The 25,909-nt window shown below is 41.9% G+C and overlaps 1 protein-coding gene across 5 annotated transcripts in view; it reads left to right on the top strand.

The window, feature by feature from the left end:
- The window catches only part of grip2b (glutamate receptor interacting protein 2b), a 444,861-nt gene that overhangs the window by 143,091 nt on the left and 275,861 nt on the right, over window positions 1–25,909 (top strand). For 4 of the 5 annotated variants that reach the window (XM_078171386.1, XM_033627119.2, XM_033627120.2 and 1 more), the window contains exon 1: window positions 18,911–19,215. The exons of the other annotated variant lie outside the window; for it this stretch is intronic. In XM_078171386.1, coding sequence (XP_078027512.1) covers window positions 19,059–19,215 — 157 coding nt within the window. In that variant the 5' untranslated portion in view covers window positions 18,911–19,058. Of the gene's footprint in view, window positions 1–18,910; window positions 19,216–25,909 lie in introns of those variants that run through there. 5 annotated transcript variants of the gene reach the window in all.

The raw sequence follows: 25,909 nt of genomic DNA, 5'->3' as shown, positions 1-25,909 counted from the left end.
TCTGTTGTTGAAGTTCTGGGACACTGGTTCAATTTACACCTGTTACATGCATCGTGTCTTTTTAAAATACACTTGCATTTTCACAGGAAATGTACAGTTTTTTTTTTTTTTGTTTTGCTTGTTAGATACAAACAGACGTCGGCCAAACACTGCATATCGTAAAACTTCAATTAGTAGCCTGGGTTATTATTTGCTTAAATCACTGAAACCAACAGGCCTGTATTTGGGACAGGCCTTTAATCCCTTTCACACAAAAGTGTTGCTCAGCAAAGATCAGGAAATATAATCAAATTGTTAATTTAAACAAGTATGAATATTACTTGTATAAAAATTGGACTTCAAATAGCATACCAATTATGAATCATTAATTCGATCTAACTCGTATTGCATCAAACATAGAGTGAGTTACGGCACTCGAGGATTAGGACACCTGACGCAACACCACTTTTTCCTGTTAAAACAATCCTCACAACTTGGATTCATTTATATGAAAAACCCTTTTGATTCTTTTGATCTAAGGACTCTTACGGACTAAAGGAATATGACTAACTCGTTACTGAGGAATGGACACATAATTTGAGGTAGCCAGCAATCCGGTTTTACACATCCGAAGAACTTCTATTTAAAAAAAAAATGAACTGCTTAGCAACCAGACCATGCCTCTAATTGAGACAGGCCTTTATTTGTCAAAATGTGTAGCCACACCAGGCTAGTAAAAGGGACTGGACATTGAGCTGAAATTTTACGGTATACATTCATTTCATTGTACAACAAACCCACATAGTTAGGTTTAGTAAGAAGCAACATGGTGTGGCTTTATATTCATACAGGAAGTGAACATGGGGCTTCTGGGAGAAAGTCCGGTGTTGATGGACCAATCCACCACCAAACAATCAATATTCCTATGATTACTTTTCGACTGGTCATCACTTGAATGTTCTCTGACCTCACGCAGAGGATTGTGGGTCAGAATAGCCAGTAAAGCATGCTGGCTTACATACTGCAAAATCAGACTGGATGTAGTAGAACGTCCTGGTATTTCTGGCATACTATATTTGACATACTATGTATTGGGACACACTAAATCTTTTTCTGGCATACTTTATAGTATGGTAGTATGGGTATTGGAATACACAGTATACTTCTTGTGTCCGTGGTGGCGGCAGGATACAAAATGTTGAACCACAATCTGCAGTTTGAGCTGGAAAAAATCTGATTTTCGTTAGCAAATGAGCCGGGAGATCTGGCACTGGTAATATGAAGGAAAGTTAAACATAGTTCATTTACACTCACTACCCACATTGTTAAAATACAAAGCTGGCTGAAAATTGGCACGGCATCCCCTTAAAATCCAAACCAGTTCAATCCAACTCCACCTGGCCACCAGTACAGAGGACTGTAGTCATGTGTGTGTGTTTGGCACAAAAGGATTACAGGAGCTTTAAAGCTGCTGCACACAAAGGCCCATCCACACAGGTGTTTCCAGGTATTTAGCCTGATTAGCTCAGTCAGTTGAGGTTTTTAGTCTGAAAACAGTCTGAATTTATCCTGAAATATTCCCATTTAACGAGTCAAAAAGTAGACAACAGTCCACATTGTTTTCTCTGTAAGCCCCTCAGCTAACGGCACATTTACTCACCGACGTGTTGGGATGCACCACTGTCCTTTTTCCCAGTGATGTCAAAAGTCATAAAATAATCAAACAATAAAAGCACAAATGTTTGGACAATTGTTTTGGCACCTCTTCTGTTTGCGACATGTTCAGTGCGTCAGTTATTGCCCATGATGCGACACTCTGTAATGCTGCCAACATGTTTTGCACGTTAGACAACGACTGCAGTGTTCAATAGATCTAAAGCAAAGTTTAGATCCGTCACGAGGGATGTTAGAAACTAAAGAAAAATGAATACACAAAACACCTACAAATTAACATAAAGACACACACACACACATCTGAGTTGATTTATGTATTTATTAATGTATTCATGTTGGTATTTGACTGCTGGCTGGTATGTTTCCTCCCTCATATTAACACACTAAAAATATTACAGAGGCTGTATTGCTGCCAGTTTCACAGCTCCGCGCTGCACAATCAGCTTTGGACTACACACAATTTTACAATATTGGTTGCAGGATTAACATATGATTGTCGTGCCAGCTCTCTTTCCCTCTGCGTCGTCTCTCTTTCACTCTAACCCTATTTCCAGCTTTGTTTTTCCTCCTCTCACCTGCTGCCGCGCTCGGTTTCAGTCACTCCCTCGGCTTTAATCTTTAGTCACTCTCTTTCACTTCTCCGCTCCTTGTGTCTCTCTGTCAAACTATAAACGCATTTTTCGGATATCTCATAATTACATATTTATAAAACACAGAGAAGCCAGTGGAGTTAGCAGCTTTAATAAAAGAGTGATATGTTGTGCTATCAGTCATTTTGAAAGAATAGGGTGACATTGGGTATTAAAATGCAATAATACCCACAAAATATATTTATTTTAAAATATTAACTTGAAACTTTTTTATGAAACATTTCATAAAGGCAGAAATTGTGTTTAAAATGAAAACTAAAAAAAATGGAAACTAAAGTAAACAACAAGATACTTTACTTACCCAAATGTTGCAGCCAATCATGGTGACGTCTTTTTAAGACACTATTTGGAGACAGAACAAGTTATTCTGAGTATTTCCTTGTAAATCAAAAAGAGCTCAACCTTCAAAAACTTTTTTCTACCAAGGCGCTCCAATTAAAACCTATTCTTAGTAACTATGCAGGGTTTTTTTTTTACATTTACATTTTGCTTCTTCTACTTGGTGCAGAATCCCAGTGTAACAACATGTGTTTCCTTTAACTTGTGCACTGTAGTTTGGCCCTTTTTGCATCTTCTTACATTGTTTGGTGCTGCTGTGTAATGATCTGTGTTTCCAGATGGTTCTGGTTGTGGAACAATTTAATTTTTCACACACCCCAACCTCAACAAGGTGGCCGGATGGTTGCTTCTCCTGAACACAGGCACCGCTGCATAGCAGTGATCCACACACTGGTCCTTATTAACCATAAAGCACACATCCTCTTCTTCTCTGACCAGAGTCCACTGCTCTGTCGGATCTACAAATAGACCCTTTTACGGTTATTAAACAGTATGACCTTTATTTGGTGGGCGGGGCTTAGCTGGATGCAAAACAGTTCTCCACAGACATTAGCTAGCGCTAGCTAGCAAGTTCTGTTGGCTTGTTTTAGACAATGGAGGAGGAGGATGCGAGTGATGCGTTCAGAAATACTCATTCCAAGTGCCGGATTGCACTCTGGTACAAACTGGACTGTTCGACCAGACTGGCCGACCCGTATGCTCTCACTCAGTGGATGGATGATGTCACAGGAAGCTTTGTGGTTAATTACTATGCCAGCCTTGCAAAGGAGGATGGCAGTTGAACAGTTTCCTCCAGATTGTTTTGCTATCGAAGCTAAAAGTTAGCATTATGGAGAAATTCAGTATTCCTCTTAATACCTCCCCAGTTTCTGATGAGGTGGACATGATAACCCTTAATACACATAACGTTATTCATCCCTACAACAGGAAATACTTTCTCCCTATCCTGATATGAAGTGTGCGCTGCACATGTGAGTATTTTTGATGATGGCCTCCGTCCAGTCCTTTGGTCTTATCACATTTAACCATAGCTGTCTTTGGTTGTGTGGATGATAATTTTGGGCTACTTTTATACATTTATATATATACTCTCTTGTATATATTACCAGGTGGCAATTACTTTTTTTTAAAATTTATTTTTAATATGTAAAATATTTTTTCATATTCCTAAATATTCTTAAGAATTAAAAGTTCAGTGCTCTTTCACATTCTTAATGTGCCTGAGTTGCAAAACAGGTCTGAGTTAGATGACCTGGATGCAGGTTTTCATGTTCTCCCACCTTCTAAATTTGTTCAGGTTTTGAGATATCCATCTCTGAGATTTATGCCTCCATCCAAATGCACTGGAGGTGAAAGAAGCCGTGGCAATGTGCACAGACTCTTTGCTGTCAATCTTTTTTCAAAGTAAACTTTAAATGTTAAGATTGCGGTGGATAAATTTCATTCACTACCTTTGTATTTGATGGCACCAGAAATCCCAGAGGCAGATGTGTATGTATACACACACGTGTCTACCCATCTGAATCCATCCATGGAGTCAACAGTCACACTGCCACTGCCAACATGTTCACTTAAAGTTGTTTGACGTTAATTAGTTCTGCAGATTTCCCTCTTTGTATCATGTCTAAATCAGCCTCAGGAAACATCATGCACACTTTATCCAAGGTGTCGAGCAATACGCTAGCCTGTCATTTCATCACTTCAGTGTAGCTTGCACCACATTGTAATTTAGCACTTAGAGTACAATCCAGCTCGTTAGACTTAGATCATTGCTTGACAAGACGACCGAGGCTGGGGCAGGAAAACAAAAGCCAAGGAAGGGAGTGGGAGAGATTGATGGACAAGTGGAAAAGAGACAATAATTTGGATACAATGGAGCCTTATGAGTAAAAGGAGGCCTTTTGTTCATCCTTATGTAAGGGTTTCTTTTAGAGGTTTAGGAGAATGTTGCGCTTTAAATTAGTTCTGTCACTTTCGCTTTGGCAAAGAGTAACAACATCAATAAGTTTTCTTTGGTCCAAATCGAAGAAGGTGTTTACCCGAATTAGGATAAACTGGGGATTTAATGGGATTTAGACTTTCACCACCCATGTTTGTGCTTCATGTGGCACCTTTAGGATTGCTGACATATTTTCAATAGTTTTCTATTTTTTGTTGACTATTACGCACATGCATGATGTGCCAGAAAACCAACAACACAAGGATGATTTGCAAAAGAAAAAAAAAAAAGTTTGTAATGTAGGGAAATAGGTTTATTCACTCTCTTCCAAAAGTTAAACGGAAAAGACATGTCTGTATGCTACATAAAAAACAGCTGGTTTGATTAGCTTAGCACAAAGACTGGAAACAGGTGGAAACAGCTAGCCTGGCTCCGTCCAAAACTAAATTTATCTCCCAGACTGTCTAAAGCTCAGCGATTAACATGTTGTATCTTGTTTGTTTACCTTGCCAGGCACAGTAACTATCTTTGGACATAGTGGGGTAATGTGTCTCCCCGTGTTTAGTCTTTGTGCTATGCTCAGTGAACCTGCTGCTGGTGCACCTGAGAATGGTATTAATCTTCTCATCAGGACATAGCTGATCCTTCTTTTGCTTTGTAGTGAGTCTCCATATGTGGATGTATTAACATGTGCAAACAGTGCATGATCATTTTTGGGTTGCATGCTGATGTCTTTGCAGATGTCACGTGGATATGGGCAGATGACAATGCACAGCAGCTGGACGGCTCTGACATGGATTTCACAAGATCAGACCGAAATCCATCTTGTCAGCCTTCAAGTTATTTGTTTGTGTCACTTCATCCTCGTCAAATATTGACATTTGGTCATGGACCTTCCACGTCCGGATACGACATGAAAGGTACCCTGGGTGCCTTGGTCATTGGCGTTCTGGGATGAAGTTCTACCTGTTACATGCTTTGTATTCTTTCCAAATACACTTCTGTTTTCACAGGAAATTCACTGTTTACATACAGTCTCTTTCGCACAAAAAAGGTCCAGGCAACAAAAGCACCTAGCTATAGAATCTTATAAGACGCAAACATTGCTCTCCCGGGTGAAAGCTGGAGTTTGCTGGACCCATCCACCACCCCTCCCGTTTGCCCTACTCCAACTTTTGCCACCTTAACTTTCATTGTTGTCCCGCCGCGTTTCCCTCTGATGACATCAAGCGCCATTAAACTATAACAGCAACAGGCCAAATATCATGCTGATGGTAAAGGACCGCAAGTCACTGCCCAAGCACCGGATTTCTGGGACACACCAAGTTTGCTACACATTCTCACTTCCAACTCGGCAATGCCAACACTTTGTCAGTGGCCCCACATGTCAAACTATGCTGTCTAGGTACCCCTCCAGCATCAGTTTTGGATGCTCAGGGACGGTTACATGCAGTGTCTTTTCAAAATGAACTTCCAGGGTACGTTTACTTCATTGTTTGGTTTATTTCCTTGGGTTCAGGCAACAAAAGTATATGGTTAGGTTTGGAGGAAAACATCAAGGTTATGCTTAAAATAAGACTTTTTTTTTTTTTTTTTCTTTTTTACTTACGAGCGCAAAGTCAGGTGACATACATCACTAGCATGGTATGCTTGACACGCTAGTATACTGTGCTGCATTGTTGTTAAAATAACTTTACATCCTGTTAAAGGTTTTCAGGGCATGGTTGGTGACCCTCAGGTAGATCTAGAACTCACGGAAGTGATTTCATGTGTTGGTTGTCCCTGAAACACCTCGGGATCCCTGAGGAGGAGCTGGAAGACATTGCTGGGAGGAGGGGCATCTGAAATACCTTGGTCAGCCTGCCCCCCAGTGCATGTCATATGAACATACTAAAGATGCCTCGGTATCTGACGTCAAAGGCCACTGCCAAGCGTCAGTGTTTGACAAATTGAGAGGTAGACAGTGTCTGAGTTTACACCACCAAATTACAAGCCATTGAGAACTTGTTAATGTCACATAAATCACAATCATGTCTTGAGTCGCGGCTGCTATTGTCAGATTACAGATGTAGGCTGTAGAGGGGGAGTTAATATTTGCTCCACTGTTATTTGAAATTCCTTTGCACCTTCTGATGGATATCTTGAATATTTTATTTTTCCTGTAAATGTTATAATCGACTCCTCAGCAGATTTATTGAAGTGTGATTTAGTTCATCCCAACTGCATTTGCCTCAGTTGCCTCTGTTTAGCTTTCTAATCATGAGAAACTGCTGTCTGTTAGATGTCCTCATTTATCTCTCCATACTGAAAACCTTGGATATCAGAGCTGTTTGCTGTATTTGGTTGAAGTTGATTCTCTTTTCTAATTCAGGTCTCAGAGGAAGACTGATTCCTGGGTTTTTTAGATATCCCTGTCCTCTGCCATGAGTTTAACTGACATTGTTCTCACCTGGCCAAATGACCTGTCAGTGTGTGAAATCACCCAGTCAGTCAATCCACCCACCATCCAAAGCAAGGAATGGAAAAGTTTGAGTGAATTTAGAGCAAAAAGTGGGTCATGAGCCGGTTTCTTGTGGTTTGCCAACGTGACACGAGGCTGTTTTGATGAGACGGGTTCCCTGGGTGTTACACCAAGTGATTTGCACCAAATGCAAAGTGAATCAGAAATATGAGATGTTCAGATTCAAAGTTAATCAGAAGGTGTCCCAATGATGTCGGCTGAAATCGACACAGATCAATACGCTTGTGAATACCTTCTTTTTTTTTTTTACTTTTCATCATCTGGAGATTTCCACACAGCACAATTATCATACAAGATACAAACATGAAAGCCGTCATCTGTTTTTTTTTAAACAGCCTTTTATTATCTTAAATTTGGGACCTGGCTTTCAGAAGGCTGAGTCAGACGTCTGTTGAAAGACTGCAGCCTTTAAATGTCATCTCTTGAGTTTTGCGTGATTTTTTATTCTTTTTTCTTTGCCTGTGTCAGATTGCCGTCGCTTTACTCCTGTTGTTTAATGTGCGTCTGTGTTCTGAACGCCATGTTCCTGACTTTAATAAATCTCTGCATTAGTGTGTATGTCTGCATCTGTGTAAAGTGTGTGTGTGGGAGGCATGAATTGGGATTAGCATTAATGCTCTAATTGTACAATTAGGAGGAGGAAATGGTGGAAACAACAAACGTTAATAACAGATTTGTGTCCCATAAACATTTCTCTTTATAGACACTGATTCATGTGAGCTCTACAATCCATGAACCCGTCTACCACCAACTTTTTTTTTTTCTCTTTTAAACAAACTACTGTACACGTCACTTACATTCACTTGTGTATGTTTAGATGCTTATACCTATTTATATGTTCATATGTAGCCTACGCAACCGCAAACATAGGTCATTATTCAACCAAAGAAAATCGTGGTCAACTTAAATTCTTCCTGCTCTTCAAGAGCATCTTGATCAGCCAACCAGAAGGTATCAGCCGTAGTAAATAACTATGTAGCCTTGTACTCAAATGTGATTGCAGCAGTGAGGACTTTAAGCATGCTGACCATAGAGGTATTATTAGATCTGGAAATTGTACTAAAATGGCGGCTATTCAGTCCAGTGAAAATTACCCACCTTGCGTTTACGCCAAGAAAAGTTTCTAACTTCCAGGTTTACTTCTGGGTTTGTGGCCCGCTGAAAATGTGCAGTGTTTTTATTTTCTCTGCTGTCCCCACCCGCAAGTTACTGTTCAACGCATAGAATTTACATTTACATCACATATTTCTTCCCGTCATTGTCTACAATATCCTGTCTTCTGCCACTGGACAGCTAATATTTTCAGTGGACCAGTTGGACCTTAAGTACATTGCTTAAGAATATGACAGCAGCATTTCTTCAGGCAGCCACTCACACACTGCACCCTTTAAGAGGATAATACCTGAGAATTTAAATAGCTTTTTATTGTGTAGTCTTGATCAAATAGCAGTGAGACACCCACAATGGGTCACTACAGTGTGTGTGTGTGTGTGTGTGTGTGTGTGTGTGTGTGCGCGTGTGTGTGTGTGTCCGTGCATTTGTACGTGTCTGCAAAGTTTAAGTCATTTGAAGTTGAACTGCTGTGATTAATTCACACCCCCACTTTGTGAGACTGTTTCATAACCAGTTCATGTAGAGTACCAGTGACACACACACACACACACACACACACACACACTGTATATATCTTATGAAACTTTGAACACCCTCCTGGCATCAGAAAATCATCCCTTTAAACCCCTCTAAGTGAATTAATGAAAGAAAGCCGTGTGTGCGTGTGCGTATGTGTGTGTGCTCTTTTGTGTTTCTGCCTATGACGGTCCACTAAAATAGATGAATGACAAAATAATCTCCAAAGGAATTGATTAGTCATTTTGTTTAAGGTTTCAGAGACTTTTCTCTGCATCTCTGTCTGTTACATCACTGAGAATAACTCCAGTAAATTAATATGTTCTCAGTCATTGGCTTTTTTTCATTTTTAATAGTGAAGGCATACTGTATGGTTTTGCATAAACCATAGACTGTATAAATAATGGACGCAGCTACTGTGATGTCACCTATTAGTTTGTGGACTGCTGTTTTGAAGCCTTGTGTTCAGCATTTCAGCCGTCGCCATCTTGGTTTTTTGGTTTTCCAACAGCCACTGACTTTCAGCCGGGGGAGGGTCAGTGTTCGCTTTCTGTGTGATTGCAAAGCCAAACCCTGTTCTTTTTTTCCTAAACCAAACCATGTGCTTTTGTTGCCAAAACCCAACCACTTATGTGTGTTGGCTAAACACAACTGATATAGTGTCATTGTTTTGAAAGAGACTGTAAGCAAACTGTATATTTCCTGTGAAAGCGGAAGTGTATTTTGAAAACAGACAATGCATGTAACAGGCTGAACTTGACACGGTGTCCCAGAACGTCAACAACCAATGCACTCAGAGTACCATGCATATCATATCTAGATGCGGAGAGTTCATGACCAAACATTGGTATGTGACGAGGTCAGAGTGACAATGTGTTTAACAAAGAGCGGGAGTTGAATTCACTATACTGTTTAAGTGTCATAAACAAGTAATGTAAAGGAACTAATGTCGACTCCAGTAAAGCTCCATTACTCCGACATTTTGGGAGGTGTGTTTGTGTTGTTCAAAATGATTGCCAACTGACCATCATTGTCTTGGAGAAATATTATCTAACCCAGTTGCGGGTAAAAAATGTTGGCAACGTTGCATTTGTACGTTAACCACAGCGTTGTAGTTAATGTATGGTTATGTTTGGCCACACTTCTTGATTATGGTTTGGCTAAAGATCATGTTTGGGCTTAAAAAAAGGAAGCCTTTTGAATGAGAGGTGAAATGAAACCCAAGCAAGTCCAGTTGCCTACAATACAGCACTTAGGATTACCAGGATGACTGAAACAGGCTTCGTAAACCCGGTTTTAGCGGCACAACACACATCAATGTCTTGTTAAAATACAACCGGTTTGTTCTTTGTTGGTCTTGAACACTAGTCTTCAGCTTGGCAGGCGTCTCGCCAGCTGTCATGCCATCCACCATCCCCTCCACCTCCCAATGACAAAGACAGCTCATGGACTATGTCACTTTAGAAACACTGATGAGATACATGTGAAACATTCCAATGTACCGTGCTTGTAGTTTGCAGAAACGTACAACGCCAACACTTTCTTCCAGCCACTAGGTTGAGATCACAAAAATTCAGCTCCCTCTGCTTGTCACATAACTGTCACTTCGCAGGTCAGAGCAGCCTGCCGAGAGTCTCAAGTAAGTGGACAGGCTGAGAGCACATCACGTGGTATGCCCTGTTAACTGGGCACTGGTGTCCAAGCAGGACGCGTGAAGCCATGCAGTGGCTGTGCTGTGAAGACAGTGGTTCTATAGTGTATGCTGAAGGCTAAGCTTCTGGGGTGTAAATAGCTGTATTGTTAAGGCTGACTTTCAATCTCTGTGTTTAACACGAGAATAAACAGATAGCAAAACATCATGGTTTAACAGTCAGTTGTTGTGGTGGATTGGCTGAGTAACAGAAGGTAATGTGAAGAGTAATGCACTGATAATATTGGTCCGAAGGTGATGTGACTGCCTTTTAAATGAGTAACTGATCCAAATTTTCATGTCACTTATCCAACACTGACATATAGCAGAGCCAGACTGTAATCTTCATAGTATTCATCCCTACAAGTTGCAGTTTATATATTGAATGTGCTCATTTCAGACATTTCTGTGAAGTTGTGTCAGGAAGGAATTATATGACGTATAGCCTCTAAAGCAGAATCAAACAGACAACAGAATAAGTACATGAAATGCTGTTCTGCCGTCCGAGCAGCCAGGATGCCTCGGCTATGGCTGAGTTTAATTTCCTCTTAATGCGCTGCAGTAGTCAGGAAGAAACAACTGGTTTTAGGTCTTGGATTCCGCTGACAAAGCCAAACGCTGAATTGAGTCTATTTCTGTCTCTCTGACTCCTGCAGAGTCTATAATACTTTGAAAGTTGTTATACTGTGAGCTGAGGACAGTCCTCCAGTGCTGCTCAGGATGTCTGCCAGTCTGCTGCTGACCTCCTTTTCAAACTCTGAGTTCAGTTTCACTCAAGCTCTTCTCAGGAGATCGTTGAGGTTGCTTTGTAGATAGAGACATGAAGCAACTGCTGACTGATGCTGTTAAAGTCAAATCAAACTAACCAGAGAAAAAAACGACCAAAAATCACACACTTATCTGGTTCAAGTTCTTTGTAAAGACCTTTTCTATCCAGACTACATTACCAGGGGACCTAATGTGATATAGAAATTTTAAAAATGACCCAACCACCATGTTGGAAAAAATGTGAAAGCTAACACATCATATCAAATGTTCAAATGTTACTCATTTTCTTTATGGCCCACCAGCTCCTATTCACGTTACTCTTGTTTTTTGTTTGTTTTTTTAACTCTTGGCTGTTGAGATGTATCTAAAGGCCAGACACACCAAACCGACATCAAAGAACTACTGGTGACAAAAGCCGATTGTTGTGTCCCCTCCCGTCACCTGCGTCTTGGCCAAAAAGTTGCACTTGAGCACACCATGATGACTACAGCCAACGGCCAACTAGCACATGTGTTCTGCACCTGCATGAGAGGAAGTTATACTCTATAGCAGCAGGCTGTGGAAGTCTGTATCTGCCATGCAAAGCAGGAAACCATTAGACTCACAGGACAGATTCAAGACCCTAGTTAGCACATTACAGGCTGTTTTTCGTATGTTTTTCTATGGAAAGCAGTGCACCCAAATGTGTGCATATCCCATGTATTTTGAAAGGCTGCAATCACTAGTAGCAGTAAACAAGGAAGCAGTCCTGAGCGTGGTGGATGGGTCACAAACAACGGACCTTCGCCAGGGACTTGACCCTGGAGTCATGTGTTCGGATCCTTGTGAACTTAAGAGTACATTTTGAGTCATTTCAAAGGTACATCTTCACCATGTGTCTTTTCCTAAACCTAAGCTCCGTGACTTTACATTAATTATGTAACTGTACGTTAAGGACGTAACGTCATTCATGGGGTGCAGGTTTGTAGGATGTCATACGAACCGTTATATGAGAATATGTTGATCATGAACAACACATCCCGATGATGAATGAACAAATGATATTAAGTGTGCACCAGTAAACAATAACACAACTATGCACTGATTTTGCTAAAATGGCCCAATGTTGACCAACAGCTGACCATCAGCATGGCGTGTCAGGGCCCTTATAGGTTGCCCATGATTAATGGGGAAGAAGATAATGAAAACTGTAGTTTTACATGTTCAGGCCTCTAAAAATTATTCAAATGACACAATCCACATTTTACCTGCTCCAAATTCATAGACATGCAGCCTGTGATAAGAGAACACAAGGATCTTCAAACCCCAATAGATGTTGGTCTGAAATTAATAAATTGGGACCAAAGTGTGGAAGTGCTCAGGCGTGATGGGAGTCCTGTGACTGGGAATACCTGAGGTAATTCCAGTAAAAGGTGGGAGACAGACTTTAAAGATCTCCTCTCCGGTGAGGCTTTAGATTGTGATGACAGGTTTTATAAAGACATATGTTTGAGGTAAATGTTACTGAGAGCCAAATATTAAAAAGAGGAATATAGTGTCAATGATGATCTTAAAAAGGATTTTACCCATAATTGAAATGACTTTCAATAAAGCAAATTGGAAAAAGTAACTGAAGTAGAAACATTCCAAATGAGATACTGAAATCACCCAATTATTGGATATTCTGCAATTCACAACATGTTTTAAATTTGGCAAAATACCATCTACGTGGCGTAACCCTATTATAAATCCAATACCAAAATCTCAAAGGGAGGACCCGAGGGTGCCTTTAAATTACAGAGGGATCAGTCTAATGAGCACAGTCGACGAGCTATTTTCTTCCATACTCTAAGAGAGGCTCATTTGTATCTAGAGAAAGAACGGCTCCTCGTGAAACAGCCAATTGGGTTTCGCAAGTCAAGGTCATGTCTTGATCATACCTTTGTACTGGTGAAAATAATTAATGAAAATAAGCCAACATATTCACGCTTTATCGACTTTCAGAAGGCCTTTGATATGATCAAAGGGGATCTTTCAGCTTATAGACTTACTTAGTATAGAGTGAATAAAAAATTATACAGGGCTCTAAAGACTTTCTACAATGAGCCTACAGCGTGTGTAAGATTGATGAGTATCACACAGACTGGTTCCCAACCTCATCAGGAGCGAAATGCTTTGTGATGTGTGATGCTTTCTCCCCCACATTGTTTGCAATTTCTATTAATGATTCAGCCAGAGAAAATTAAATCTTGAAACAGTGGGCTAACATGTGGAAGGGAAATGATAAGTATACTTTAGCGACGCAGTGTCACCGTCACCGTCTGAAGACAAAGTGCAGCAGATGCTCTCCTACGCTAATGGGTGGTGTAATAAATATAGATGCTCATTATTAGAAAGGAAACACAAATAACTCACTTTAGAAAACCCATATCTACCCGCCTACAGGTTTAAAATTGGACCACACAAGCGGAGATATGCAGACTCATATAAATATCTTGTGAATTTCATAAAAGGTTCTTGCTGAATCAGCAGGTATAACGCTGGGCAGAACCATTGGTAAAAGAGAAATTTGACAGATATGAGGTTCCAAATATATTCTTAACTGTTTGAAGCTTGTGTATGTCTGTATTTAATTATACAACCGGGGTTAGAAACTGGCTGTAGTGGGAAACATGGGATGGGAATTGTGAGGCTCTTTGGAATATGTGGATACGTACAGTATAGCTCAGTTTTTTGTTTGATTCAGATGAAAGAAGTTTGACGAGGTGAATCTTGATCTCGTACATAAAGATGTATGCACATTTCTTTGCAATTCTGGGTTTAGTGAGACTTTTTAAAGCTCAATATTGGTTTGTTTCGTAGAGGTGCACCAATTGCAATTTTCCAGGCTGAATCCAATTTCCAATTTTTTTAAAAGTCTGACCTGCCGATTTCGAATTTGGTCAATTCCAATTTTCTTTCTTACTAACTGAACTCTTTCTGCTAACTAGCAGTCCACCCATATTTGTTTCTTTACTGAGTTTTACCTCTAAGACTAATAAGCTAAATGTTTTAGCATCTTCCATACACCTTTATGAAACAGTTAGCATTAGCTCTGCTATGCTACATTTTTGAGCTGCTTATCAACTCTGTGATTAGCACAGATGTGGGTGGTATACAGTCTTCTAGTTAGCTTAACAAAGCAGCTTCCAAACCATGTGCAGCGTACATATGAATGAATGACAACTATTTGATCAGCACAGGATCAGCTATAACTGAGACACTTAGCCAATCAGCTGAAAATCAGCCAATTCTGGTTGATGAGTGTATCTCTATTGTGTATTTGCCCAGGACAAAGGACAGTGGGCTGAGGATTTACGGACAAAACCGCGTTCTTTTACGATGATAAAAACTGAATATGGACCGGAGAATTTTGTTGTGTATAATTTCTAATTTGTAAAAGCAAAGATGTCGATGTCGAGAAAAGTGGATTTGTCCAATGTGCTGTCTCAACGATATAGAAAATGAGTTTTTTATTGTGAACTGCGCAATGCTTTGTTTAGTGAGATAAAATCAGATATTGATTTTGTAAATATGGAAGATGCAGAGAGACAGAGATGGCCATTCACATATCAAACCTAAATTTGCCAGTTATCTGGAGAAAGCCTGGGAGAAGAGGAATAAGGCTCTCTCTCTCTCTTTATCAGGACAATCTGTAGATATTCAGTAGTTTCTAATGGAGCAGGTAATTTCAGATAGTATGTGTTTGGTTTTTAGTATGTTTGTGTTTCTTTTCTTTCCTTCATCCACATGCTTTGTACATTCCAGACTGGAAGATAATTGTCTAATGTGTTGGGATGAAGTATATTTGGCCTTGTATTTTGGGGTCATATGGAACAGCGTTTGGGAACGTCTGCCTCAGCCAGCCAGTCAGATTTGCAAGTACAGAATTATGAACATCACAAACTCCCAGGATTTACATCTGCAAACAAAAGACATCCCCACCACCCTCAGCTAGTTTTATAATCCGCAAAAACAAACGCCTTTCATTTATTGACACCCACCTCAAGACTACAAACCAAATGAAAGTTATTGTCCTCCCTGACCTTGTGTAAATATGAAATTCCAGCTCAGAATATATTTTAGCTACTTTGATTGTTGTTGAAACCCCACAGATGATAAACGTCCTCTAAAGCACCACTCTTTGAGAAGCAGCTGCCTCGACGCCCTCAGAAACCTCAATAATCTTCATGGGGTGACTTTTAATTTCCTGCCTGCAATCAATTTTGTCAGGTGTCACACTTTTCAAAGAGTGAAAACTTCACGGCGGGATCACACCGTCGTCTGTATGGATCGTCTCGGGTCAGTCATTAAAAAGCGTGTCCTAAACCCTTGGGTGAGTTTTCATTATAGCTACCTGGGGTTCACACCCTCAGCTTTGCAGTGTGTGTGTGTGTGTGTGTGTGTGTGTGTGTGTGTGTGTGACAGGGAGAGGGCGTGAGCTAGCAAGTGCAAAATGCTGAGTGTGTGCAATAATGGAGGGTATACTTTTGTGTGTCATTTTGTGTGAGACAGCTAAGCAGAAGTGTCCACAGTGTGTGGCGTCCTGCCTACCTGCTTAACAGAGTGTGTGCGTGTGTGTACATATGTGTGTGTGTGAGTGTGTGACCTCTCCTCCAGAGGAGATGATGAGCTTATTATGGAGAGACACGAAACAGAGATTAAAGAGCAGATGAGAACAGGCGGAGGGATGGAGGGATAGAAGAGAGAGAAATGGGAAAAAGATAGACAGAGAGGAGGGGGAGGATGTTGAAAAAGAAACTAAGAGGGTCAGATCAGATGGGCGGGTGAAGAGAGAAGGATTGTGTCAGGGTTAAGGGAACAGTTGGTGTGGGAGGAATACAGCTTACTGTTGTTGATTTTTGCATCTGTGTCTGTGTCACTCTGCAGTTACGCCTCCAAAACACTAATCAGTGTGGGGTTTCTGTAAAGTGCTGTTCAAAACACACATTAAACATGGCTTAATAGAGACAATTTCAAACACAAGTGCACAAATCAGCTTCACTATAACTCGCAGCATTCACAGACAAACACTTGAATTTATCTGGACACATTTTCCAAACAAATACAACATGCTAACGTTATTAGCACAAGCCTATGGCATTTTACATTGTATAAATTAGCCTAGCTGCTAGCGGAGATTTCCTCCACTCATATGAAGCCAGGGACAACAGCAGCATTTAACAAAGGTAACGTTACAAAAGTCGGCTCTATTACAACTCACAAGGTTCACTGACAAAACAGCTGTCTTATACTAAACATGTTTTCCAAATAAATACATTATGCTAATGTTATTAGCACAAGCCTATGGCATTTTACATTGTATAAATTAGCCTAGCGACGAGCGGAGATTTCCTCTGAGTGAAAAATGTTCATTATTTTTAGAACAAATCTGGGAAGCACTTTGGGTATGAAATGTGTTTTATCAATACATTTATCTTGCTTTGTTTTGCCTTGAAAATGTAGTTAAAAAAAACCATGGTGTAAAGACCACGGGTGGTCAGGGAAGGTCAAATTGAGACATAGTGTCCTGGCAGATCGAAGCACAGTGTACAATCAGTTGCAAAGAAGTAGTCCAGTGTGGTTAGTCAGCTTGATTCCTCACCCTTTGATATGTTCAAAAAAGGGTCTCCATATTTTAGAAAACTTAAAGAAAGGTTAGCAGAGTGTACTGGATTTCTTCAAGATGTAGACAAGAAACTATGTCATGTAGCCATTTTGTGAAGCACGGAGGGGAAGCAGATTTCCATTCTCACAAAATAACCCTTTTTGCTATGTCTAAACCAAACATAAGAGCTTGATCTAACGCAGGGGAAAGAGTCAGAGAGAAATCAGAACAGCCCAGTATCACAGTGAGAGAATCAGGAAATAATTGTTACTGCTATACCCCGACCAGCCAAACATTCAAACCACTGACAGGTGAAGTGAATAACTTTGATTATTTTGTTCCAGTGCATTGTTCTGCTGGGAAACTGTTGGTTCTGGCATTCATGTGGATACCACCTGACATGTTCCACCCACTCAAACACTGTTGCAGACCAAGAACCCCCCCCTCATGGCAACAGTACTCCCCAATGGCAGTGGCCCCCCAGCAGAAAAAAGCAGACTACACAAACTGTTTAGAAATGGCCTGTGGAGCGTGACAAAAAGCTCAAGGTGTCGACCTGGCTTCTAAATTTCCCAGGTCCCAATCTGCTCAAGCATTCTTGTGATGTGCCGGTACCCCAGATGTACCCTAATCCAAGGTGGGGCCTCCTTGGATGGGACTTGGCTCTGACCTGTGGAGCCATGGACACAGGATCTCTGGGAGTGTCCTGCGGTGTCTGGCACCAGTGCGTTGGCGGCAGATCCATTTAGTCCAGTGGGTTGTGAGGTGGGTTAATGGCACGTGCCACAGATGCTCATTCAGATTGGGATCTGGGGAATTTGGAGGCCAGGTTGACACTTTGAGGTCTTTGTCACATTCCTTGGGCCATTCCTGAACCATGCTCGCAATGTGGTGCATTATCCTGCTGGGGGGCCACTGCCATTGGGGAGTACTGTTGCCATGGGGGGGGGGGGGTACTTGGTCTGCAACGGTGTTTGAGTGGATGGAACATGTCAGGTGGTATCCACATGAATGCCAGAACCAAAGGTTTCCCAGCAGAACAATGCACTGGAACAAAATAATCAAAGTTATTCACTTCACCTGTCAGTGGTTTGAATGTTTTGGCTGATCGGCGTATGAATTGTAGTTTCTCGCGCCTGTCACTGCTGACTAAGTCCTTCTCTGTCAGTTTTAGCAGCTTCCACACATTTTCCTGAACTTTTCTGTGGTTCAGGGATCCTAAAACTGGCTTAAATTGAACATTCAGCATGCAGTCCATTGTGTGCTGTAGTTTACGTCCCAGTACCTCCATGATGGCCGCACTTCCAGGTTGTGAACCAAACCATGACATAGGTGTGTTCTATATGGGAAATATGGAAGGAAGAAGGAGTAAAAGGAAGACATGATGGGAAGTAGGAGGTAGGGAAACACAGAGTGATTGAAAAAGTCAGCTGTGGTTGCTGTTGTGGAAGGAGAAAAACAGTGTGTGCGTGCGTGCCAACTGACAAAATGAAAAAGTGCATGTGAGAGAGAGGGAGAGATAATGGAGCATAGAACTGCAGAGAGACAAAAAAAAACCCTCACACTGAGTCTTTTTTTTAAAAGAATGTTGCTTTATTTTTCCTCTGGAAGTACCAGCTGAGAGTTTTGAAGGTTTGATGTGGGAGGTGGCGAGGTGGGGGTGCATACAGAGATACAGAGAGGGAGGGAGAAAGGAGGGGAGAAGTAAATGTGCTGCCTCTCCCTTTCTCCCTCTCCTCTCTTTTCCCTCAGTGTCTCACTTCTCTCGTCGCCTCGTTCGTCGGATTTTTTCCGCGAGCTGGAGAAGAGGGAGGGAAGAGGAGGAAAAAAGAAGAGAAGAAGAAAGACTAAGATAAAGAGAATGGATGAGGTGTTCGTGGGACTAAACCTGAGCAATTAAGTGCTGCATTATAAAAGGGTGAAAAAGATTGGAGGTGAAGAAGAAGACCAGACCGAGGAGAGGAAGAAGAGAGAAGGGGGAGGAGGAAGAGGAGGGGATTTTGGGAAAGCTAGAGAGGCACAGCGCTGGAAAGACGAGAGAGAAGAGAGGAAGACAAGAAACAAGTGAGTGCAGAGTGGTGAAAGTTATCAGGATTCCCAAAGAAGCAAAAAAAGACAGAGTTAGAAAAGAAGTGGGAGAAAAAGAAGAAGTGAAGAAGAAGGAAGAGAAAACAAGGGAGTTAAGGAAAAGGAGAAAAAGGAGGTCTGACACTTGAACCTCGGTCAGCTATCCGTCAGCCAGGATGGACAAAGTAGAGCGGGTGATGAAGATGGTGAAGAGGATGTCACCGAGGAAGAAGAGGAGAGAAGGAGGAGGAGGGAGAGGGGGAGGACCGGGGGAGCTGGAGAGCCCGGACACCCTGTGTGACGAACTCTGCCGTTTTAGCCTCTGCATCAGTGGTGAGAGGGCGCACCGCCACGTTTGTGTGTGTGTGTGAGAGAGAGAGTGTGTGTGTGTGCACAGCAGCTGGGTGTGTGTTCCTGTGAATGTAAATCAGTTATTTAGGTTTATTGATATTTGAACAAGAAGGTGTGTGTGTGTGTCTGTGTCTTTCAGGAAGTGTTTTCATGTGCTACTGTTGCGTTTTGGGCTGCTTTGGTCAGAAGAGACTTAAAGATACTGCAATGTTGTTACGCTGGCTTTGCAGACAGTAGTGTGTGTGTGTGTGTGTGTGTGTGTGTGTAAGAATTTGAACTTAAACTCAATATAACTGTGTGTCCATTACCATTCAGTGATGGTTTCATCAGATGGTCATTTGGTTAATGATACAAACATTTTGCAACTGACCCCCTTACGACAATGTGAAAATGACCCTCTGGTACAAAGGACAGCACTGGTCACGGTTAAATGACCAAGAGTAGCAAGCCGTGACTAGCGTGACACTCTTAAAGAAGTATTTCACTGCTGGGAAGATGGTCTTTTCACAAAACTTTACTGTTGACGCAGCAAACAGACGCAAATACTTTTGAAATTGGTGCAACTTGGCCAGAGAAAATAGAGGAAAAGGGCTGTGGCATTCGCTTTTACTCCAGAGGTAGAAAACCTACAAGTACCAGAATGCTCTGCGCCACCCTGGACAAGTAACACTCCTGCTGGTGAATGACGTAATGCAAATTGGTTTTGGCTCATGTAACAATCTCCTATTACAGCTAAACAGTGTACTAAAATATGTTTCTGCAACCCTGTCTCACTTTGAAGTTGTCAAAAACCGGCACTTGGTCGGTGACTTCTGGCGTCAGACACAGACAAAAAAAGCCATCCTTTAACTTTGGCATGATACACGGCCGGTCACCGTCATTGTCCAGTGGCGCCCAGTGGCATCAGGGGGAAACGCGGTGGGACAGCAACTAAAGTTAAGGCAGGGGAAGTCTGAGTAGGGCAGGTGAGAGGGATGGTGGATGGGTCACCTGGGAGGCCAGTGTTCACTTCCTGTAAGATTGTAAAGCCAAACCTTGTTCTTTTTTCTGGTGTTAAAGGGGGGGACAAAAAATTTGCAATAATGTGTCGACATAGCGCTTTTATTTTGAAAGAGACTGTATGCAAACTGTACATTTCCTGTGAAAACAGAAGTGTATTTTGACAACAGACAATGCATGTAACAGGCTGAAGTTTACAGTAACATAATCTTGGTTCATGATCAGCACTGCCTAGTTTTACAGTTTGATCAGAGCTTAGTCTGAATGTGAGAGCGAGGGGCGGCTGTCTCTCTTGATCTGCTTATACTCTTTGTGTCCCTGGTGGTGGCAGGTATATAAAAATAAAGAAGGACAACCTGTAGTTGGAGCAACAGCCCCAGAGGCAGCACAAATCCACTGTGAAACACATCATCTGGCCGATTGTCACTGGCAATTCAGCAGTGAGATCTGGGCGATGGTAAGATGGAGGGAAGTCTAACATTTAAGTCTTAGGGAGGGAATCAGGGTGGATGTTTGGGTGTAAAGAGGGTTTGAACTCAACACTGGAGTTCAGGATTGCATCCCATCTCCTTAACTCATGCTGGTAAGTTTTTATCCTGACCACAAACTTTCCCAACCTTCAACGAGCAGCTTTAGTTGCTTTAACTTAATCAGACTTTAACCATGGGGGACAGATAAAAAAAACGCTCATGTAAGTCATTTTCAAGTCGCCAATCAACTGCTTAGTTTGTTACAGTAGTTGCGTAAGGCAAGGCAAGTTTATATATAGCACATTTCATACTCAAAGGCTGTACAGATTACACAGGAAACAGATGATAAAAACATTCAAAACAAGCAACAATAGCACAGAATAAAAACAAAAAGAGAAACAGATCAAATTGATATAAAGGGAATTTAATTAAAAGCAGTAGTGAACAGATAGGTCTTTAGCTTGAATTTAAATTTTTAAATTACACTGGGTCATTATTGTCTCAAGTCTGAGCTCTTCTAGTAATCTGCTCCTCATTTGAGCAGCGTAGATGCTAAAAGCAGCTTCACCACGTTTAGTTTTGACTTTGGGAAGAACCAGTAATCCAGAACCAGCTGGCCACAGAGGTCTGCCAGGTCCATACTGGGTCAGGAGATCTGATCTTAGACATAAACCATTCAGTGATTTACGGACAAGCAATAGAATAATTAATTTGATTCTGTGAGAAACTGGTAACCAATGAGACTTGTTGGTCCACAGGGCTGGAAATCTGTCCCATATCCTAGTGGGCAAATTGTAAATGGACTATATTTGTGTAGCACCTTAAAGTGCTTTAACACTACATACCACATTCACTCATTCACATACACACTCACACACTGGTGGCTGAAAGCTAGCAAACAAAGCTGCTTTCACACCACCCATAATAACCGCCCTGACATCCGCTTATTTAGAACAGTGTTCCCCCAAATATTGAAGAGTAGCTTGTAGCTGCATACTGTAACATGATGACAGAAATCACTGAAATTACCAAACATCTACATATTTGGACGATTTACCAGTCATGTGAAGTTTGATGGACATGTTATCACAGGTCCAGTTGTTCTTCTTGTTGTCCTTACAAGTTGCCAGCACCGTTACTCCGGGTATTCCGTCACCAATGTCATCAGCTCCTCTATCTTGTCTTCTTTCTGTTTCTGTGATGCCTGCTAATAGCCTGTTTGATCAGCCAAAGCCAGGCGGCAACTTCCAGAAGTTCATCACGGTGAATGCGGTAGAGCAAAATCTCTGCATGTTCTCATGGGCGGCAACCGCTTCCCCTGTGCCGTCTTCCTCTCATTGAAATGACTGGAGCGCATCGGTGTGAGAGCGGCTGCTACTCAGTTTAACATTCAAACACTCTCACACAGTAATTTGGGGTTCAGTATTTTTGCCAGAGGCAACATACAGACTGGAGGAGCCGAGGATCGATCTGCCTATCTTCCAATTAGTGGACGAACTGCTCTCCTGAGCCACAGCCGCCCATTAGAGGAATGGGGATACATACTGGACAGGTGACCAGCCTTTCAGAGATCTGATACATAGAGACAGATAACCATTCACAGTGTGACATTTACGTAGCCTGCCTTTCTTTGGATGTAAAATACAAACTCATTCCTCTTTGGTGATTTAGAACGCTGTAGATAACGCCAGTGCTTTTACCTGCTGTTGTTGATACTTCCAATTCCTTGCTGGCTGAACATAGCAAAACAGCGACATCTATTTCAAGTAAGCCAGTTGGTCTTAGATACTGCACTGAATTTCCAATAAATTACATCCAGAAATATTAGAAATATTTCATTACTGACTGGACACCTGAAGGCAAACAAATGCCCGTCCATCACCTTGACTGGTAGACTTGTGTCTTTACTGGGAATATTGGCCTGAAATATGACTGCTCATGCATCCGTCTTACATTTGTAATTCATAGGAGGCTGGAGGGAACTGGCACTGCCGAGATGTCAGGCACATTTCCTCCTGCAGGGACAGAAAAGTTTGGCTCTCAGTTTCCCTGTGACACAGTGTTGTTGTCTGTTTGCCAGTGTTTGCTGCATTGCTGTTCACTTGGCTTAATTAGTTAGTGCTAGCGTTTAATTAGCTCTGAGCTGGTTAGTGTTGATGCCACAGTTTGTTAGCTACCTCATGTTCTTCAAAGACTTTGGAAAGTATTTCACAGAGAGTTCAGAATTTTTCTGTGAGGTTTATTTTTTAACTCGCTTTGATCGTACACAAACAGCTCAGTGAGGAGAGAGGGAGAGGGTGAGTGTGGCAGAGAACGTAAAGAGACGGGGCGTATATAGCAGTCGACGTACATGTGTGAGAGAGAGAAGCGTGCCGACTCTCCCTCCTCCTGTATATGCTTTCATCAAACAATCTTTCTAATCACTCAGCAGAAACTGCAGCAGCCCGGCTTCAAACGGCATCAAACAACCGTCAGAGAACCAAACATTTACTGCAGGCGGGGAAAGGTCACTTTGAAAACAAGGGGGAACATGACTATATCAAGGCAAACATCCCATTACCCTCCTCTGTTCCTACACAAAGGTGTTGTTTTTCCCTCTAACATGACAAATACCAATCGCTGGATGTTTTTATTTTGTGCATCTTACAGCAGCAACACACCATAAATGTTTAGCATGCCTGGTATTAAAGCTGGGGTTTGTTGAAATCTGGAAAATACACACAATACACTCTCTTCCTGCAGCTCTCCACTGTCTGTCTTAAGCCCCTCCCACCAGACGACCTTGGGTATATGCACACGTTCTATACAGTAACCCAGAGTTTCCCATACATTGAGTTGTTTCACTGTGGAGTTGCATCCAGTGCATTCGCTCAGCTCCTTTATGACCCGCTTGCTTCCACACCACAAATGAGAAAGAAATAGCTAACTAGCCACCCCACGGTCCCTCCGCCTTGCTCTCCGCCATTTTGGACTGCTTCCTCAGGAGGAGAGTGGGCAGCAGCTCCAGTGACGTGACATTCGTCTAAAGCTGGGGCAGTCTCTGGAGCTGCTGCCCACTCTCAGTAGCAGCGAGGATTTAAGAGAGGACACACTATGATTAGTTAACGTTCATGTAAACTTGAAGCTGCAGCAGTTAGCCTTTGTCTCTGGTTAGCAGAAGCCAACAGTGTCTGTTCCTCTCGAAAACATTTCACCTCTGACACATTTTCTTTCGTTAACTGTCAGACTCTCTTTTAGACTATCTGTGAGAGCCATTTCTACCAAGTCCTAGTCTCCTATTATTTTTCGAGTCACTCTAATGCGCCACCTGACCTGGCATCTCGGGAACCTTTGATTAAAGGCAGGTGTGCTGAAGTGCGTGTGGAGCGTGGAAGACGCCAGGGGGTTAGAGTCTTTAACCACCGCGTTTTAGTTTTTATTGTTTGATGAAGTTGTTTATTTGGGGAATGTTTGTTTGGGGGATTTTGTTTTCATTTTTTTTTTTTTTTAGCTGGACAGTCAAGACAGTCAGTTAGCGCTATCGTGTAACACTCGACTCTAAAACCAACCGAAGCACCTGGATCATCAAACAGTGAGTAAAACTAAACCATAGACAGTGAGTTCATCACATCTCCCGCTGTGGTGTCTGTGTGCGGCTATTTTTGAACTTATTTGGAAGCCATACTACTTTCTTTTTGATAAGTCTTCTTTTTTGGGTTGCATTGATTCACCACCACTGAATCAGTCTTTCGCAGAAGGGCTGTGCGTTACCTCTGCATTTGTAGAGCAGCCAATAGGAACGCCCTCTCTCTGAAATGACCCCTGACTGGCCAAAGTCTCCCGTCACGGGCAAGATTTTCCAAAGCCTGAAAACAGTGCCAAGAGGAGGTGCAGAAGTCTAGTTTTGTCTCAGTGCACTTGGATTACAATATGCTCAAAGTCAACTATGGAATTTTTGCCCATTGACGCCATATTTAACTACTGACCCCAGCTTTAACCCAGAAGGTTTAGACCAATGAATTGCTTTGCCAGTATGCAGTATCTCATCTTAATGCTGGGAATGATCTGTTGGTGATTTTAGCTATGGTCTGGGAGAAAACAAAAACAGTGCCTCCAGACTTCAGTGACCAAGCAAGCTAGCTTGTGACTGTTGTCACTGAGTCCTAACTGCATCACTTGAACCAGTTTAAGTCCAAACCAGAGTTCAAGAGTCCCTCAGTCCCACTGGGACATTCTCTTGCCATATGTATCCATTTATCTTTGCTCCACATTTCGCTTGTGTAGTCTTTGTTCCAAAAGAGTATTCAGCTGTTTCATGTCTGTTGCAAGGAAATGAGATTGGCAATCATCTCAAACGATGCTGGAGAACTGTGAATGGCGGAGTCAGAGTCATGCCAGGAGGCCGCTGAAAACAGAAAAACGGGCACTCCTCCTCCTTTGCCGCTCTCGTAAAGAATGCCATGGGTCACTAAGCTGGCCATGAAAGTTATCCTTTCTCAGACATGATTGAGATGTTTTATCTCTCCTATTTCCTGGCTTAATGTGCCACTGAAGTTTGTCCTCCTGTGGGAGAACAGACTGTATTTCACCTGCACACAAACTGCACCACAGTTCAGCTGGAACCAATCTCAGACCACCGTGTACCTGCATGACAGCACCCTCATTAGTTGGCACAATGCATTAGCCAATCTGCGGTGTAAAAATATCTGTCAACCTTCCTGAGTCCTATTAATCAAAGACACACACCTTTTGCAATACAATGCAGGGCTGGTTGTTAACCGCAGGTCTTACAGCACTTTTTCTCACCAGCTGAGTGTAGCAGCTGACAGATGTGATGGGCACACCTATAGTAATCTGAGAGGAGAATAGCATGGGGCACTTTTTCTATTGTCTCGCTGTGTGTGTCTGTGTAGGTGTTGAATGTCTGTTAGGTGAGGAATAAAGAAGGAAAGATAGCATAGAGTGAAATACAGGAAACATTATGGGATGCTGAAAAATATGAACCTTGCCTTTAGACCAGGCAGGACATTCAAATATGTCTCATAGCATGAATTCCTCTTGCCAAAGTGGCTCCGTGACACAAATGAATGGCAATAAAACTGCCAGCCATCACCTAGATTTTGAATGAGCGTGGTGGATGTGCCCTACGGCAGAAATTCAAATGTACCTACGGCAAATTGCTTGAAAGCAAGAATAAGACACAGGTAGAAAGCGAGCTGCACATGCAA

Source organism: Epinephelus lanceolatus, chromosome 1, assembly GCF_041903045.1.
Source record: "Epinephelus lanceolatus isolate andai-2023 chromosome 1, ASM4190304v1, whole genome shotgun sequence".
NCBI lineage: Eukaryota > Metazoa > Chordata > Actinopteri > Perciformes > Serranidae > Epinephelus > Epinephelus lanceolatus.
This window is presented reverse-complemented; position numbering and strand designations above follow the sequence as displayed.